Below are 14,932 nucleotides of genomic sequence, written 5' to 3'. Positions count from 1 at the left end.
TAAATAAAATGAAATGACCAAATATACCTTTGAATTTGGATTAGCTGAAATTTTATATTTAGCAAATATGAATAGTCTTTTATCGTGTTATATTATCTAGAATGCAAATTAAAATGCATATACCCCACTGAATCAACTCTGACCAAGCTCACCCTTGATGACCTTCCTGTGTTTACCACTGTCAGTGCCTTGGGGCTGAGAGGAAAGGGTAAGTATACTTGTTAAATGTAACATATTGAGTAAGCTGCAGTCACATGGGGAAGATTAAGATATTATTCTTGCTTTATAAAAACTTACATAGCTAGAGAGGTACACCAGTAGCTACACAGTAAAGGAGGATATAAGGACACACAAAAATAGAAAAGGATACAATGTTTACAAAAAGTTAATTCTTTAAAAGACTGATAAGTGCCCCAGAATCCATTTTTTGACAATTGAAAGCGGAAAACAAGGCAATCAAAAAATTCTTTAAATGAATGCAGTCATGAAGACTCATTGGAGCTAATCACTTTAAAGTATATACAACAGAAAATTACCAGAAATTTCCAAAATAGCTCAAAAATTGGAACGGATAGTTTCATATATGAAAATTACATTCAATACTAATGAGTTCCATCCATTGATGAAATTATCCTAGTAGTCATTGTTCAGATTCCTTATAAAAAGAACTAAAACATAACTAAAGTAAATTTTTACAAAAACTTTTAGCATTAAAAAAAAAAATCATGAGGACGGGAAGAGGGAAGAGAATAAATTACATAATGTTTTCAGTACTCACATATTATACATAATTTTTTCTAATCAAAATTTTATACTTCTAGCATAAAAGTCAATTATCATAAAAATTCCTATTTAATCATGCAAAAGAGATAAATCTCCAAATTGGTTAACATAGATTATTTCTATCAAGCAAATCAAATTATATAATGGCTAGATTTATTTTATAAAAAATTGTTCCACATGGCTCACCTAAATAACAAATGATCTCAACTACTTATTAATGAGGTAGGTTACCCCACTCTGCATTAGTTTTCTTCCCACCATACTTAGATGACCATCACACAAATGTTGTTGGGTCAGGCACTCATTGTCATATGAGACAGCAGATCAGAAGATCAGCTGATCAGGGAAAACAATGACTTTCACACATAAAACAAGTTTTTTTTTTTTTTCCTATAGTACTTCACAATATTAAAATATATGTAGCATGTGGTAGGCAGAAGAATGGCCCTCAAAGATAGAGCCACATCCTACTCCCTGAACTCCCATGTTACCTCTCATGGCAAAAAGCATTTCACATACATGATTAAAATAAAGACATGGGGGCCCTGGTGGTGCAGTGATTGAGCGCTGGGCTGTGAAGCTGCCTGCAGCCTCTGCAGCACCAGTTCGATCCCCAGCCACCGGCGAGGGTCCCACATGGCACGCAGACCTCTCCTGTCACCCGCTGCTCCCTTCAGCAGTGTACTTCAGTCCTTCTGCCTGTTCTGTTCCCCACTCTGGCTCTGGTGAATTCTCTCACCCTCCCGCGCTTCTGACTGTACCCAGTGCTTGTATAAATAAATAAATCTTTTTTAAAAAAAATAAATAAAGGCATGGACCTGAAAAAATTATCCTGGATTATCCAAGTGGGCCCAATGTAATCACATGAATCTTTAAGAAATGGAAGTGAGGGGCAATGGAAATAAAGTGGGACATGAGTGCAGAAGAGTGAAAGAGATGCAAGGACTCTGGTGCTAGAGATGGAAAAAGGCGGCAGGAGGGAAGGAATGTAGGGAGCTCAAAGAGCTACAAGGCAAGGAAACAGACTCACCCCAAGAGCATCCAGGAGAAACAGAGTCATCTGTGAGACCCTAACTTAGAGAATAGTAAAATACTTATGTTATTTTAAACCAACAAGTTTATGGTAATTTTTTATAGCAGGAATCGAAAACTAATACACATATACATACACATTCACATACACACACAAAATTACAGTATACAGCCTGTTCTTCAAAACTAGGGACAAATACACTATTCTAATTCAGTAAATCACCCAATTCTGATGAGGAAAGGGGGTAAATTTTAGATGAAGCAGAGAAATAAGGAAAGCAACCTGGTAACTTTTCTGACTAGACACCAAAAGCAGGTACACACCTGGCTCTCCCTTAACTCTTCAGAGCAGCCACATGACCCTCTCAAATCTTATAAACATGGATCACAGACGCCCTACTCAGGATTCAATCCAGTTTTAATCTGTAGTTTTGGAATTATAAGTGACTCAGAAGCACTCCCCAATTTATGACCTAGAAGAATGTAGTCTGGGGGTACCATCTGGGTGTAGGTCTATCAATGAACTTAGTCTCTGAGAATCTCATATGCATATTCATGCATCCATATTCACTTTGAAAGTAAAGATTAGATAACATCTTTCTTGTCTATCATGTTAAGTCTCCCACCAGTCTCTCCTTGACACCTTAGGTCCCTAAACACAGAATAAATATGTGTACTCCATTATTCATTAGAATTTACAATCATGTAAATTCAGCATGTGATATATACATATCATACATGTTTATATAAATATATACCATCCATATATATAATACATATACATGATATTAAATTTTGACCTTTTCTCCTAGTGATCTGTCTGATGTTAATTTGATCATCAATAAAGCCTTAAATGAACCCAGATAGGGGGGAGGAATTTCCCCATGCACCCTGGCAAAATAATATGTATATATAATATTTATTTATATTTATTTATTTATTACTAGGGTATGACAATTAATATAAGAAAAATCTTATATGATGCAGTAGAAACAATTGTAGCATGGGAAACAAGCTGTTTTGATTGTTATTATTTAATTGAAAAAGTAACAGATTGTGGTTTTTTAATCTCTAAAACAGATAGGAAATTTAGGGTGCAGAAAATGTTCCACAATTTAAAGAGAACACAAATAGAAGGAATCTCATGCTGGGAATACACAGTGTGACAGTACTTATGAATAACCAAGAGAGATAGTTTGGATTTATGAGCCCAAGAGAGAGAAATAGCAAAAATAATGGAAGGGGGGCCTCCCCGGTGGCGCAGCGGTTGAGCACTGGGTTGCGAAGCTGCCCGCGGCCTCGGCGGCGCCGGTTCGATCCCCGGCTGCTCCCCGGCCACCAGCGAGGGTCCCACATGGCGCGCAGACCTCTCCTGCCGCCCGCTGCTCCCCTCAGCAGTGTGCTTCGGTCCTTCTGCCTGCTCTGCTTCCCGCTCTGGCTCTGGTGAATTCTCTCACCCTCCCGCGCTTCTGACTGTACCCAGTGCATGTATAAACAAAAACAAGACAAACAAATAAATAAATAAATAAATAAACATGCCTCTATAAAAAAAAAAAAAAAAAATAATGGAAGGATAATCCCCCTTTTTTGAGTTAAGAAAATTTTAGATTTATTTAAGCTTAAGTGCTTGTCAAATGCCATCATAAGGAAAATATTTAAAGGAATATCAAATCCAAGACACAGAGTTTTACAAAAAAGATCCCTTGAAGGGAAGGCACTCTTGATCTTCTCTCCCATGTTCCTCGAGCACACACACTCATGTACACTTACATACTCACAAGCCATACTATGCACACACAATGCATCTCTCAGGTTATTAAGGAGGAAAGCTATATGATAGTATGTAGACAAAGAATTGATAAAGAATTAATCGATTCTTAGGGTATAAATCAGAATAAATGAATTTACAAACAGAAAAATACAAATAACATGATAAATTAGGGTTACTTTTCTTTAAAATGTGCCCCTCTGAGAGACTATTAGTTTTCCATTCCAGGGAAAAGCCATAAAAGGTAAAAATAGCAGAGGCACATTTACCAAGAACTTTGTGCCTTTTGCATAGTTTCCTCTCAGTCCTTCCCCATATGGGATTGACACAAAGATTCTGAGATATGATACCCATTGCCAGCTGGTTACAGAAATCACCCAGCAGCAAACTTAACTGGGAATCCAAAGCTATTTTCTAAACATTAAAAGCAGTGAAAAATACAAATAAGTAAACATATCACAAGAAGTAAACAAAGAGCTCTATATCAAGTACAGCAACTGAGAGATTTTATCTGCCAAGCTTTCATGCTGACAAAATAATCCACAACATGCGTTTCTCTGTGACATCCATTAGTACTAAAAATATTAACCAGATACCTGGTTAGAATGCAAGATTAAAGTGAAAAAGAAACCTGCTTACAATTGAATCATGTCTATTAAAATATTTTCATGAAATTATTTTTTCTATGTAATGTACTTCTTATTGCCATTTAGAAATGGGCTTTCTAGCTTTAATTTAGGTTGTAGTTTCTAAATAGTTACATTACCATTAAAAATTTTCAAGTGTCAGTGTCAAAATTTTCAAGTGTTTCTAAATTTGATAAACAGAAACTATAACTGAATGAACAAGGTATGTTCCAATAAAAAGAAAAGTTGGCCAGGTAAGATCTCAGGATCAAGTGATCTATACTGGCCACGGACAAAAAGAAAGTGAGAAAGGATAGAGTAACTGGGCTGTGGGATATAGCCTTCTGGAAAAAAATGAATCTGTAAAACTGATCTTCCCTAAAGTTTAGTGGGTTTTCACTAATGCAGACAGCTTTCTGCCCATCGAATCCACTTCTACATTTTTTGGTTCTAAGTTCAAAGATAACTTTTGGTGGATCCTGTAAATCACTCTCCCTTAAGGTGTGTGGAAGGTGTAGCGATTCCCCCATCAGTGGGATTGTGAAACTCCTATGGGCAATTCTTTTCAAATGGATAGGCTGTTCAGGTAACTCTTGATAACTACAAGCCCAAGTTCACCTAATTACTTGGGGGAGAGAATGTCCAAAAAGTAATACTCCTCTATCCAGTGAACTGACAGTCACTATTATATAGCATAAAATATTGCATTACATATGTGGGAGAATTAAAAATAAATTTTTCATATAGACACAATTAAATCATGGTAGAGGCAAACTTTTTTTTTTTTTCTGAAAGATAACTCAGAAATATTAATGCCAGCGAGGTACTACAAAAATGTTTTGGTCTAGAGTCAAGAATTTAGAAAGGCCACAAAGAAACAAACAAGGGATCTTGAGATCAAGTAAAGCGTTACTACATTTTTGGCAATAACTCCATCTGTCTTGAATAGGAAGACCTCAGCTGTGTTTATGTCTTAAACATAGATTATGTAAGCTTCCTTCATTGAACTCAGTTTCCCAAAGATAGAAATAGAGCAAGTAGATGCAGAAGTTTCCACCAATAATGTTGTATCCTACAAAGGTACAGAAATCTTTTCAAAATGCCCTGCTTATGTTATGGAATTTACTGACAACCTCAAGAGGGAGAGGCCATGCCAATATCTACATTTTCATGTGCTCACTGGAAGGAAAGGATTTTTGGGTAAACTAGAATATTATAAATGACACTACATTGAAAACACTATAAGGTTACCTTTGCAGGTTCCAACATAAACAACACAGACAGAATGTTTTAGACCAATGAAGCAAGTGATCATTTACATTGTATTAGTATGTTTTTAAACCTAATGTTGCTTATGTTTTGATGTGAGGAAAATGTACTTACTCATTTTTATTACTGGATGAAATGTGAAAAGGTCAGTTTAAAAATAATTTTACAACTAAAATTACCTATGTTGATGGCTTGTTACTTAATTGGAAAACTGAAGAATAAAATAAAACCTTCTTAATGGTACCAAGTATCAATGGAAACGAAGATTTTATTTATGGATTTAAATGTAGTCCTCCGGAACAAACAAGTTGGTTCACAGACAGTGAATCTGCTGCTGAACTGCTATCTCCTGACAGCCCCTCTTCTCTGCCAAATTGCTCATTAGGTTTGGCAATTTTCACCTGCGCCTCCAGTTTATATTTCAGCAGGGAATAAACATCAGTCTTCTTTTACCATCTTCTGCAGTGAGCTTCCAACACCCCCTCAGTAGCACAGTACACACCCATCTGCAGTTCTCCAAATGCATGCACCTTGTGTACATACCATTGTTTTTAAAATGTCATTTGGCTTTTGGAAGCTCACTTAATTCAAAATAAAGTAAAAATACAACAAGAGAAACCATATGCAAAATAAGTCCTGTTTATGATACTAAGTGAGCTGACGAATGATGCACTTAATTTTTAATGTGAATAATGAACACATAAACAATCTGTATTTAATCTTAAAAATGCTAATTTCATGGAGTAAGTCTGAATGGGGCACAGGTGAAGAGAAAAGAGAAGAGGATTCCTCTTTCAATTGAATCTTACCCATCCAACCTTTATTATAGGTCTGAGAAGAGAGTACTCCAAATTATAAATAAACAATAGAGGTACCCTGGCAGCAGAACAAAGAGGCACCTAAGAGTACTACTGAGTGTTCTGCCTTTGCCTGCTTCCAGTGACCCCTTGCCAATGAGCTTTCTGACATTCACAGGCAGATCAATACACAAAAAGACACACAAAAAGGGAAACTCTGTGGGCAAAAAGCACCAAAGATATAAAACAAAATGTATGAAACCCCACAAAACAACTTCTGATGGAATACTGTTTTTCATTTTGCAGAAGTAAAATATTCACCACCAACCCTGCAATTAGCAAGAAAATTACAATAATTACAGCAATTTTGTATCCCATCTCCAATCCAATTAATAGATATATGACCTTGTCAACATGTAATAATCAGATTGCATCTACAACAAAACTGGATGGGTTTTAGATGCTGAATAGAACTTGCACAGTAAGAAGGTAATTATTTGAAATACTGAGAATACCATTTGTATGCCATGCTCCACTTCACAAATTAAAAGAAAATACAATAGGAATATTATTCCTATTTTCAATACCTATTTAAATCAAATTTGAAAAATATATTCTAATACCAGTTAATGTTAAGAGGATAGATGCCTAAATCAAAGATTTTGGACTTCCTAGCAAGGTAAAATTAATCTACATTCTTGAGCAAGAAAAATTGCATGATACAGTCCATCTGTAAAAATTATTGATCTCTGTTTAAATTCTCAAAGTTACAATAGGAAGCTGGCAAAACCAAGCAGCATTTCAGAAAAAGTAATTAAGCTGCACCATTTCAGAAAAGTTTTTGCAGTGATAAAAATAATTAAAATTAATATTAACATAGCTTTGAAAAAGTTAAACAGGTTGAAATGACACATGCGGATCACCACACAGCTTAAAGAATTTAAGGCCAAGATCTCCACATTCTGCATGCATCTTCCCTTAAAAATGGATTAAAATGGCATGAAAACAAAGGGGTATAGGTGAATACTGGGTAACGATTTCCCTAATTTTTTTGAAGATTTATTTATGCATACAAGAACTGGGGTCTAGGTCAGAGGTGCAGGAGTTGAGAGGATTCACCAAAAACAGAGTGCGGAGCAGAACAGGTGTATCTACTGAAACACAGCACTGAGGAGAGCAGCAGGTGAGACAGGAGACTTCTGCTGTGCCATGTGGGTTAGCTCCCTGGCCTGGGATCAAACCCAGGCCACAGTGGTTGGTGACAGCTTGATAGTGCTGAGACTTTAACCCCTGTGCCACCAAGGAGGCCCCAGTTTCCTTAATTTTTGATTCTGCTTCCAGATTAGATATGACCACAGAAAGCCACATAAATATTTCCTAACAATCCTACAGGATACCTGGCGTCCAGGTAGTTCATCTACAGCTATCCTCTGCCAACACAGAAATGCTTACAGAATTTCAAATGTGCTTCACCATGCTCTATATTTCCTAAAAAATGGCAGTTGAATCTAGATGTTTAATCAAATTTATGTTTAAGTTCCCCCCCGTTATTTTTGTATTTTATTTGTTCAGAAAGACTTCAAGTGTATTGAAAAAAATAAAATACAGATAGCAGTACTTTAAATTTTACTACAATCACAACAGTAGACATGCTTAACTTCACAGGTAAATTCTACCATGCTTTGGGGAAGAAACTTTAAATGATGTATTAATTCTATGCGGAAGAAAAACCAAGATGAAGATACAATTTATGAACCATATATAAAGCTACTATAACCTTTGACAATAAAATAAAAACAATTTCTTTCTCAAGACAACTACATAGGAAGCATTGTAGTCTTCCAGCAAGAGGCACACAATGCTTATGTGACTCGCCAGTGTATGGTTATTTTTTTGTACATTAGCAATAGTGAATGATCAACTCCTAAACCCATTAATTCAACAGGAGTTGTAAAAGTAATACCGCAATTCTGTAATTTCTTCATTTACTAGCTGCAATACATCTATAAAAAGAAACTTCCCACTCATGTATTATTTGGTTCCTCAGTAATAACACTCATATAGGAAATGCAGGATAAATACCTGATTCTTTCTATCAGTTTTCCAAATAACATGTTGGTTCATATCATCTTTTACCTTACTTCAATACACTACCATTATTGTCCTTATCAAACTTCGTTTTGTCCATCTTGGCTCAAGTTGATTACTGGGACCTTCTGATATAACTTTAGTTTCTTTCATAGCTTCCTTATTTTCTGACATTACAGGGTGGTCCTCTAGGATCATCTCATCCCTTTCCTCTCAGGCCTGCCTACAGCAATTTCCCCAAGAAGATCCAAGCCCTTTTAATATAAAATGCTATTTCTAGAGCACACTCTGGATATCAGGAATGTTCAGTTACTGAGTTGGTCTTTGATTCTAGACATATGCATATACCACAATAAAGTTCAAGGTCAAAAGCAGAAAGCTCTCAAGGTATGAGAATTTTGCATATTGAACCACCTAAGCCTTATCTTAATACTCACACTTATTATCTACTGTTTATTGAGGGGGGGAAAAATCGTTCTCCATATACTTTTCTCAGTTTCCATCAATTGCTTATGAAACCTAAGAGAAGAGTGAAGTCCTTGGTGAGAAAACTTTTCTTCTCTTCAAAACAAAAGTTAAGAGTTTATCTGAAATCCTTTATAACCCATCCACCTAATTAGAGTCAGTTATTACTCAGTTGATTTCTTTATTTTCTTATCTAGCAATAAGAAAATAAGTAAATAAGTAAAATAAGTAAAACCATTAAAGAAATTCCTTGATGACAAGGATTAGATCTTATTAATACAACTCATCACAGAGCATAATGCCTGATCAGCACAATCCAAATTTGTTTTGTTTGACTGAATGCTATTATACAGTATTAAATATCAACTTAATAGATACATGTGAGATATTACATGTGAGTCGCATGTAATAGGTAACTTTTACCTAGTCACTAAGTCTTGTATTTAGTAATTATTTAACATGCACTTATCCAAAGCCTACCAAGGTCATAAACTCTAAATAACCTTAGCCTACAAAAATCAGAACAAAAAAGTAAGATCTGCATATTCTCCCACTGGTAGATACAAAACAATAACTTCATTTCAAATGTAATTTTTTCTGTGGACAAAAACAAGAGAAAGTTATTTCAGGTTGAAAACACTCAATCTTTAAGACATAGAGCCAGTCTAACGTGGACAAAATTTAGAAATTATTTTGAGTCCAGGAAAATTCAACTGATAAAATTTGATGGGAAGCATGCCATTCAAATTCTTCTTAATATAAAGTCAGAATTTACCTTTGCACTGACATTTTAAAGATGCACCTAAATTAAAGGTGCATTTAGCATAAAACCCATGCAAAACTACAGTAGTAATACAATGAAAAGCATTATATTCAGGGCCTCCCCGGTGGCGCAGCGGTTGAGCGCTGGGTTGCGAAGCTGCCCGCGGCCTCTGCAGTGCCGGTTCGATCCCCGGCTGCTCCCCGGCCATGGGAGGAGGGTCCCACATGGCACGCAGACCTCTCCTGCCGCCCGCTGCTCCCCTCAGCAGTGTACTTCGGTCCTTCTGCCTGCTCTGCTCCCCGCTCTGGCTCTGGTGAATTCTCTCACCCTCCCGCGCTTCTGACTGTACCCAGTGCATGTATAAACAAAACAAACAAACAAATAAATAAATAAAAACATGCCTCTATAAAAAAAAAAAAACTTTAAAAAAAAAAAGCATTATATTCAACTACAATATATATAGTAGGGTACAATTACTCACATAAAGATAATATATAATTAATATCAGGGGTCTAAATTAACTGTACTATAATTTAATTCAAATTTTCTTTAAGTTTAGGCAATCTACTTTTTATATACAAGTTTATTCTAAATAGATAATCACTACTTCATGAGTTTAATAAGCTACTAAAATAATGTATATCTTAACTACATATTACTTGTATACTACACATGATATATGCCTCACCCTTTTTAATCACTGCCCTAAGTAAATGCAGCATAATGTTTTTTAAATGGCATGTCAATGTAGCAACCAGATATTATTCCCATAAAATTAATTCAAACTGTTTGTGTTTCTACATGTTGTTTCAAGAAACATAAATCTCCTGAATATAAAGAAATGTTCAACAAAAATACCTTATAGTGTCTGTACCAGTTCAAGCTTCCTTGGAAACACATTTCATAGTACCTAAGAAGTCTCCCTTGTAAACATTTCTAATGCAAATGAGAGAAAGCAGTTTTAGGAAGAGGTTATCATTGGTCTGCATCCATACACTATCGTTCAGGGATCACTTACATGTCCCATCACACACAATGTACCTTTTCAGTTCTCTACATCTCTATATGGCATGTGTTAGTCTGTGGTTTCTGATGGACCACTGGATTTGTTAACTACTAAATTGATGCTCTTTCCTGCTTTCCTCATATATATGCTCAAGGGAAAATGGAAGCAAAAACAATTTACGAAATTGTATAAATTTCCAAAATGCTATAGATTATAACCAATGCAAAAATGGGGAATAAGGATGCATTTTAGAAGAATAAATGATATATTCTAAATATTACTACCTATACCCAATAGATTATTGTATATATTATTATAGACTTATTAGTATATATTATTTCCTATCGATAGATGAAGGTCTACTTATGATTGTCAACAAAAGCACAAAGACCAGTTTTTACTTGAGAAACTGAACTATTTCTAGTCAGAGTTAACTAAAAGATAAAATATTTTTAATTTATCAATTTCTTGAACTGCTTTACTTTTAACAATAGCTCAATTATAAGATTATACAATTATTAACACTAAATAGTTTCTAGTAAGTACCTCACGTTTCTGAGTAAAATATCCAGGAATGGATGACAGAATTATTCAAGCAAGTGAACTGGAATTTGAGTACCCCAGGCCCTAGGATTCCTCATGTTCTCTGTATCATTTCCTGGAGATTGTATTCTAAAGGTTCAAGTAAAGTTTGTATGTGATTATCAATCAAATATACCTTTTGTTTCCATGTGAAATATTTTAATTATTTCTATCTGTCCTATCATTCAGATGAAATACATGCAAAGAAAAATTCAGGTAACATCACTTTTACATTGTGTAAACAATAAAAAGCCTAAAGAAAGAATATTCTATCAGTTCAAATGTAACCATCTTAGCTATCTCTCTTGCAAAAGACATTTGTTCAGGTTCTAAACTTCATCAATTTTTGATAAAAACAGATAATGAATTCCATTCACAGGAGCATAGCTGAATAACAAAAGTTGGCATTCCTGTAAATTAAGATGAAATGTGCGGAGAAGAGCGAGCTTTCACTTACTTGCACGAAGGACTGAAGGTGTGACCTCAATTTCACTTGTTACTTGGTAAGGCTGAAAGGCTGAAACATTGTTGGTGCCAAGCTCACTGCCAAATATCTCTGGACTCTGGGTGCCTGTAGAGCTGGCACTGGTGCCATCCCCTCCATGATGTGGATCTTGCTCATCAAACACTGCTACCAGCTATAAAGAAAAGGTAAATTTGCATTTACAAAGGCCTTCAAAATCACTTCCAAAAAATAACACCATATTTGACATAAATCTAAAGAGGAAAAATATTAATATTTATGTACCCAGGAATGTTAAGTTTGAGAAAGGAAATCTTACCAAAAATAACCTTTCCCTGAATTTTGATGCTTTATTTTTACATTCCTAAGTTTTATACTTCATGTCCAAAATTCTATAGGTGAAAAATAATAAAAGTTCTATATCATAAATGCTAAATAAAGGAAGTGGGTAGTATAATATTTGTAATGGATATATTAAAAGGATGGGGGGGAAGGAGAGAATAGTTGTGTGTGTATAAAAGTTACCTTTTATATAGAAAGATAGAGCAACGAAAGGCTATACATGTACTTACTAATTTGTATATAAGAAATATAGGAAGGATGAAAGAATTCATGAGAACTGCCTATATTGAGTGGGTATAGGGTGGAAAGAGAATGGGAATGGACAGTGACACAATGATACTTTTAAAATATCTTTTCCTGTAACTTTGACTTGTAAAATCAAAATTAAAATACCAAATTCAGGGGTCTCCCTGGTGGTGCAAGAGGATAAGTCTCAGCACTATGAAGCTATCCGCAGCCGCTGCAGCACGAGTTCAACGCCCGACCAGGGAGTAAACTCACATATGGGGCAGCAGACCTCTCCTTGCTTGTCCGCTGTTCCCCTCGGCAGCGTATTTCAATCAATCTGCCTGTTCTGTTACCCACTTTAAAAAAAACATGCCAAATTCAAATTATTAAAACTGAAATATAAATAATTGAAATCAATGAGAATGGCAAGGTGAGATAGAAGATACTGATCTAAAATGCAACACAAATAAACTTAACTATGCTACAAATGAATAATATAACCACACTGAAGTGGTATCAAATCTAAAAACCTGATGAACAATCCAGGTGGAGGTTACATGGTAAAAAGAAATCAAAGTAGGATGAGGGGTTGGGTCACCTAATCTTATAATAAGCAACACAAACATGGAATGAATTCCCTAACAATTATGAAAAATGAAAGGATACATACAAAAACTTTTCACATACAGTAATAAAATCAGCCTGTTTGATGCCAATGACTGTCAAGGATTTCCCTGTAAATAAAACTTAATTTACAAAGGAAGTATTGAGCTAAATTTGACCCAGAGACAACAAATTTGCAGCCCTCAACTAGATTGTTCATTCCTCTAGCAAGAGCAATTATAAAATCTTGATTTGGGACATAAAACTAAATGTCAGGATTCTTTTACAACCCTGACAAACTAATAACAATCATTTCAAGCTCTTTAAAGGGATTCTGATTTTTGATACTTGATTTCAATGTCATCAGTCTTCTCTCACTATCTGTGCTTTAGTATGTATTTTGAAGTTGCTCTGTTGGGACAGTTTGGTGCTGAATTGGAAGCAAATGAAATATTAAGTTTTATTATTAACTTTTAACAAATGCTATTTTCTCTGAAAATCAAGTCCTTTCTACAAACTCTAAATGGAAATAGAAAATAACAAAGAATGAATCTTTAAATGCAACATGTGATGGACAAACTTATACATGCATATTAGTTTCAAAAATTATCTCCAGTAGTTTAAGAAAACAAAGTATTATGAAATCTGGACTGTATCATGAACAAATGCTGTTTAAATTTCAGTGGCAAAATCACAGTTGGCAATTTGCAATATGCCAATAACACAATCCCTCAGCTTTCTTTTAAACCACAATTTAAGTGCCAGGTGCAGATATGAAGTAATTTTGTGTTAAATTGGGGTGGATATGTAATTTTAGAAAATCTACTCTATAAGAATATAGTAACACAGAAAAGAAAACAAGATCTTCACACAAAAACATGTGTAAAAATTTCTACTGTGGCCTTCAAAATAAAGGAAATGTCTGCTTTTGAATTTGTGAATGTGATTCAAATCCATATTTTAACAGATGAAGTCTTCAACTGCTGTAAATGACTAAAATTATTTTGAAAGTTCATTTTACTTTCAATAGTTATTAATCTCTCTCTAACCCATTCAAATGTCAGATCTCCATGAGTAAAGATAGATTGAATTTGGGATAAAACCCATAATAAATTAACTCTAAACTTAAGAACACATTTCCCACTTTTGTACCTCTAAAACATCAGAATGCTCCAACCGAATATCTGTTACATAAACATCATATACAAACGCTTATAAACCACTTGGATCAAGGGAAGCCTCTCTAATGGTAAAAATATTAGCTGAAAGCCCAAAATTGCATGTAGTAATGTGATTAAGAGCATACAGTTCAGAATCAAAGAGACCTACATTCAGAAAGAAAAAGAGCTCAGATCTTATTTCTTGGACAACTATTGGTAAATCCATGTACTTTCCTCATCTCAAAAAAAAAGGGGGGGGCTGTTAAAGCAGAATATTACCCATTATCATCTATGCCCAAATGCCTAGAACCTGTGGGTGTTAACTTTCTGTGTCAAAAGGTCAAGGACCGAGACCAGGAGTGCAGGGGAGCGCGTCCCCGGCACTGGCATTTTGCAGCAGGGACCTTTCTTGCTGGAGACTTTGTGAACCCAGCAGAAGGCTCACCGAGGAGACAAAGGTAAGCTGGGAGGCTTGCCCATGCCGGGCACCTTCTAGCCTGCAGTTCCAGCCCAGAGGGGAGCAGCACCCACTGCTGGGGCAGACGGGGCGTGCAGGGGAGTGCGTTCCCGCATCGCCATTTTGCAGCAGGGACCTTTCTTTGCTGGAGACTTGTGAACCCAGCAGAAGTTCCCCAGAGGAGCCAGTGGTGAGCTGGGAAGGACGCCCAAGATGCCGGCTAGTATCAGCAACACAGTGTCACAAGGAATACGGCAAATTAGAAAACAGGCAGTAGGGAATAGAAAAACCACATGCAACCCAACAACTCCTCAGCAAAAAAGCACACCGCAAAAAGAAAACCATCTACCAGATTGCAATGACAGTAATTTGGAAGAACTTCTGAGCCTTCCAGATAGAGAATTCAAAATTGCTGTGATTAAAAAACTGACAGAAGTCCTAAAGGAAAACAATGATAAGAGGAAAATAATTAATGACCAGAAGAATGAAATTGAGTCCCT

At 35.6% G+C, this 14,932-nt stretch overlaps 1 protein-coding gene across 21 annotated transcripts in view; it reads right to left on the bottom strand.

The window, feature by feature from the left end:
• PARD3 (par-3 family cell polarity regulator) overlaps window positions 1-14,932 on the bottom strand; it is a 592,143-nt gene that overhangs the window by 359,599 nt on the left and 217,612 nt on the right. For all 21 annotated transcript variants that reach the window (XM_054695018.1, XM_054695006.1, XM_054695015.1 and 18 more), the window contains exon 3: window positions 11,637-11,817. In XM_054695018.1, coding sequence (XP_054550993.1) covers window positions 11,637-11,817 — 181 coding nt within the window. The remainder of the gene's footprint in view (window positions 1-11,636; window positions 11,818-14,932) is intronic.

Source organism: Talpa occidentalis, unplaced genomic scaffold (genome assembly GCF_014898055.3).
Source record: "Talpa occidentalis isolate TD23 unplaced genomic scaffold, MPIMG_talOcc4v2.1 talOcc4.14, whole genome shotgun sequence".
Lineage (NCBI taxonomy): Eukaryota > Metazoa > Chordata > Mammalia > Eulipotyphla > Talpidae > Talpa > Talpa occidentalis.
Note: the sequence above shows the minus strand (reverse complement) of the source record. Positions and strands in the feature narration are given on the sequence as shown.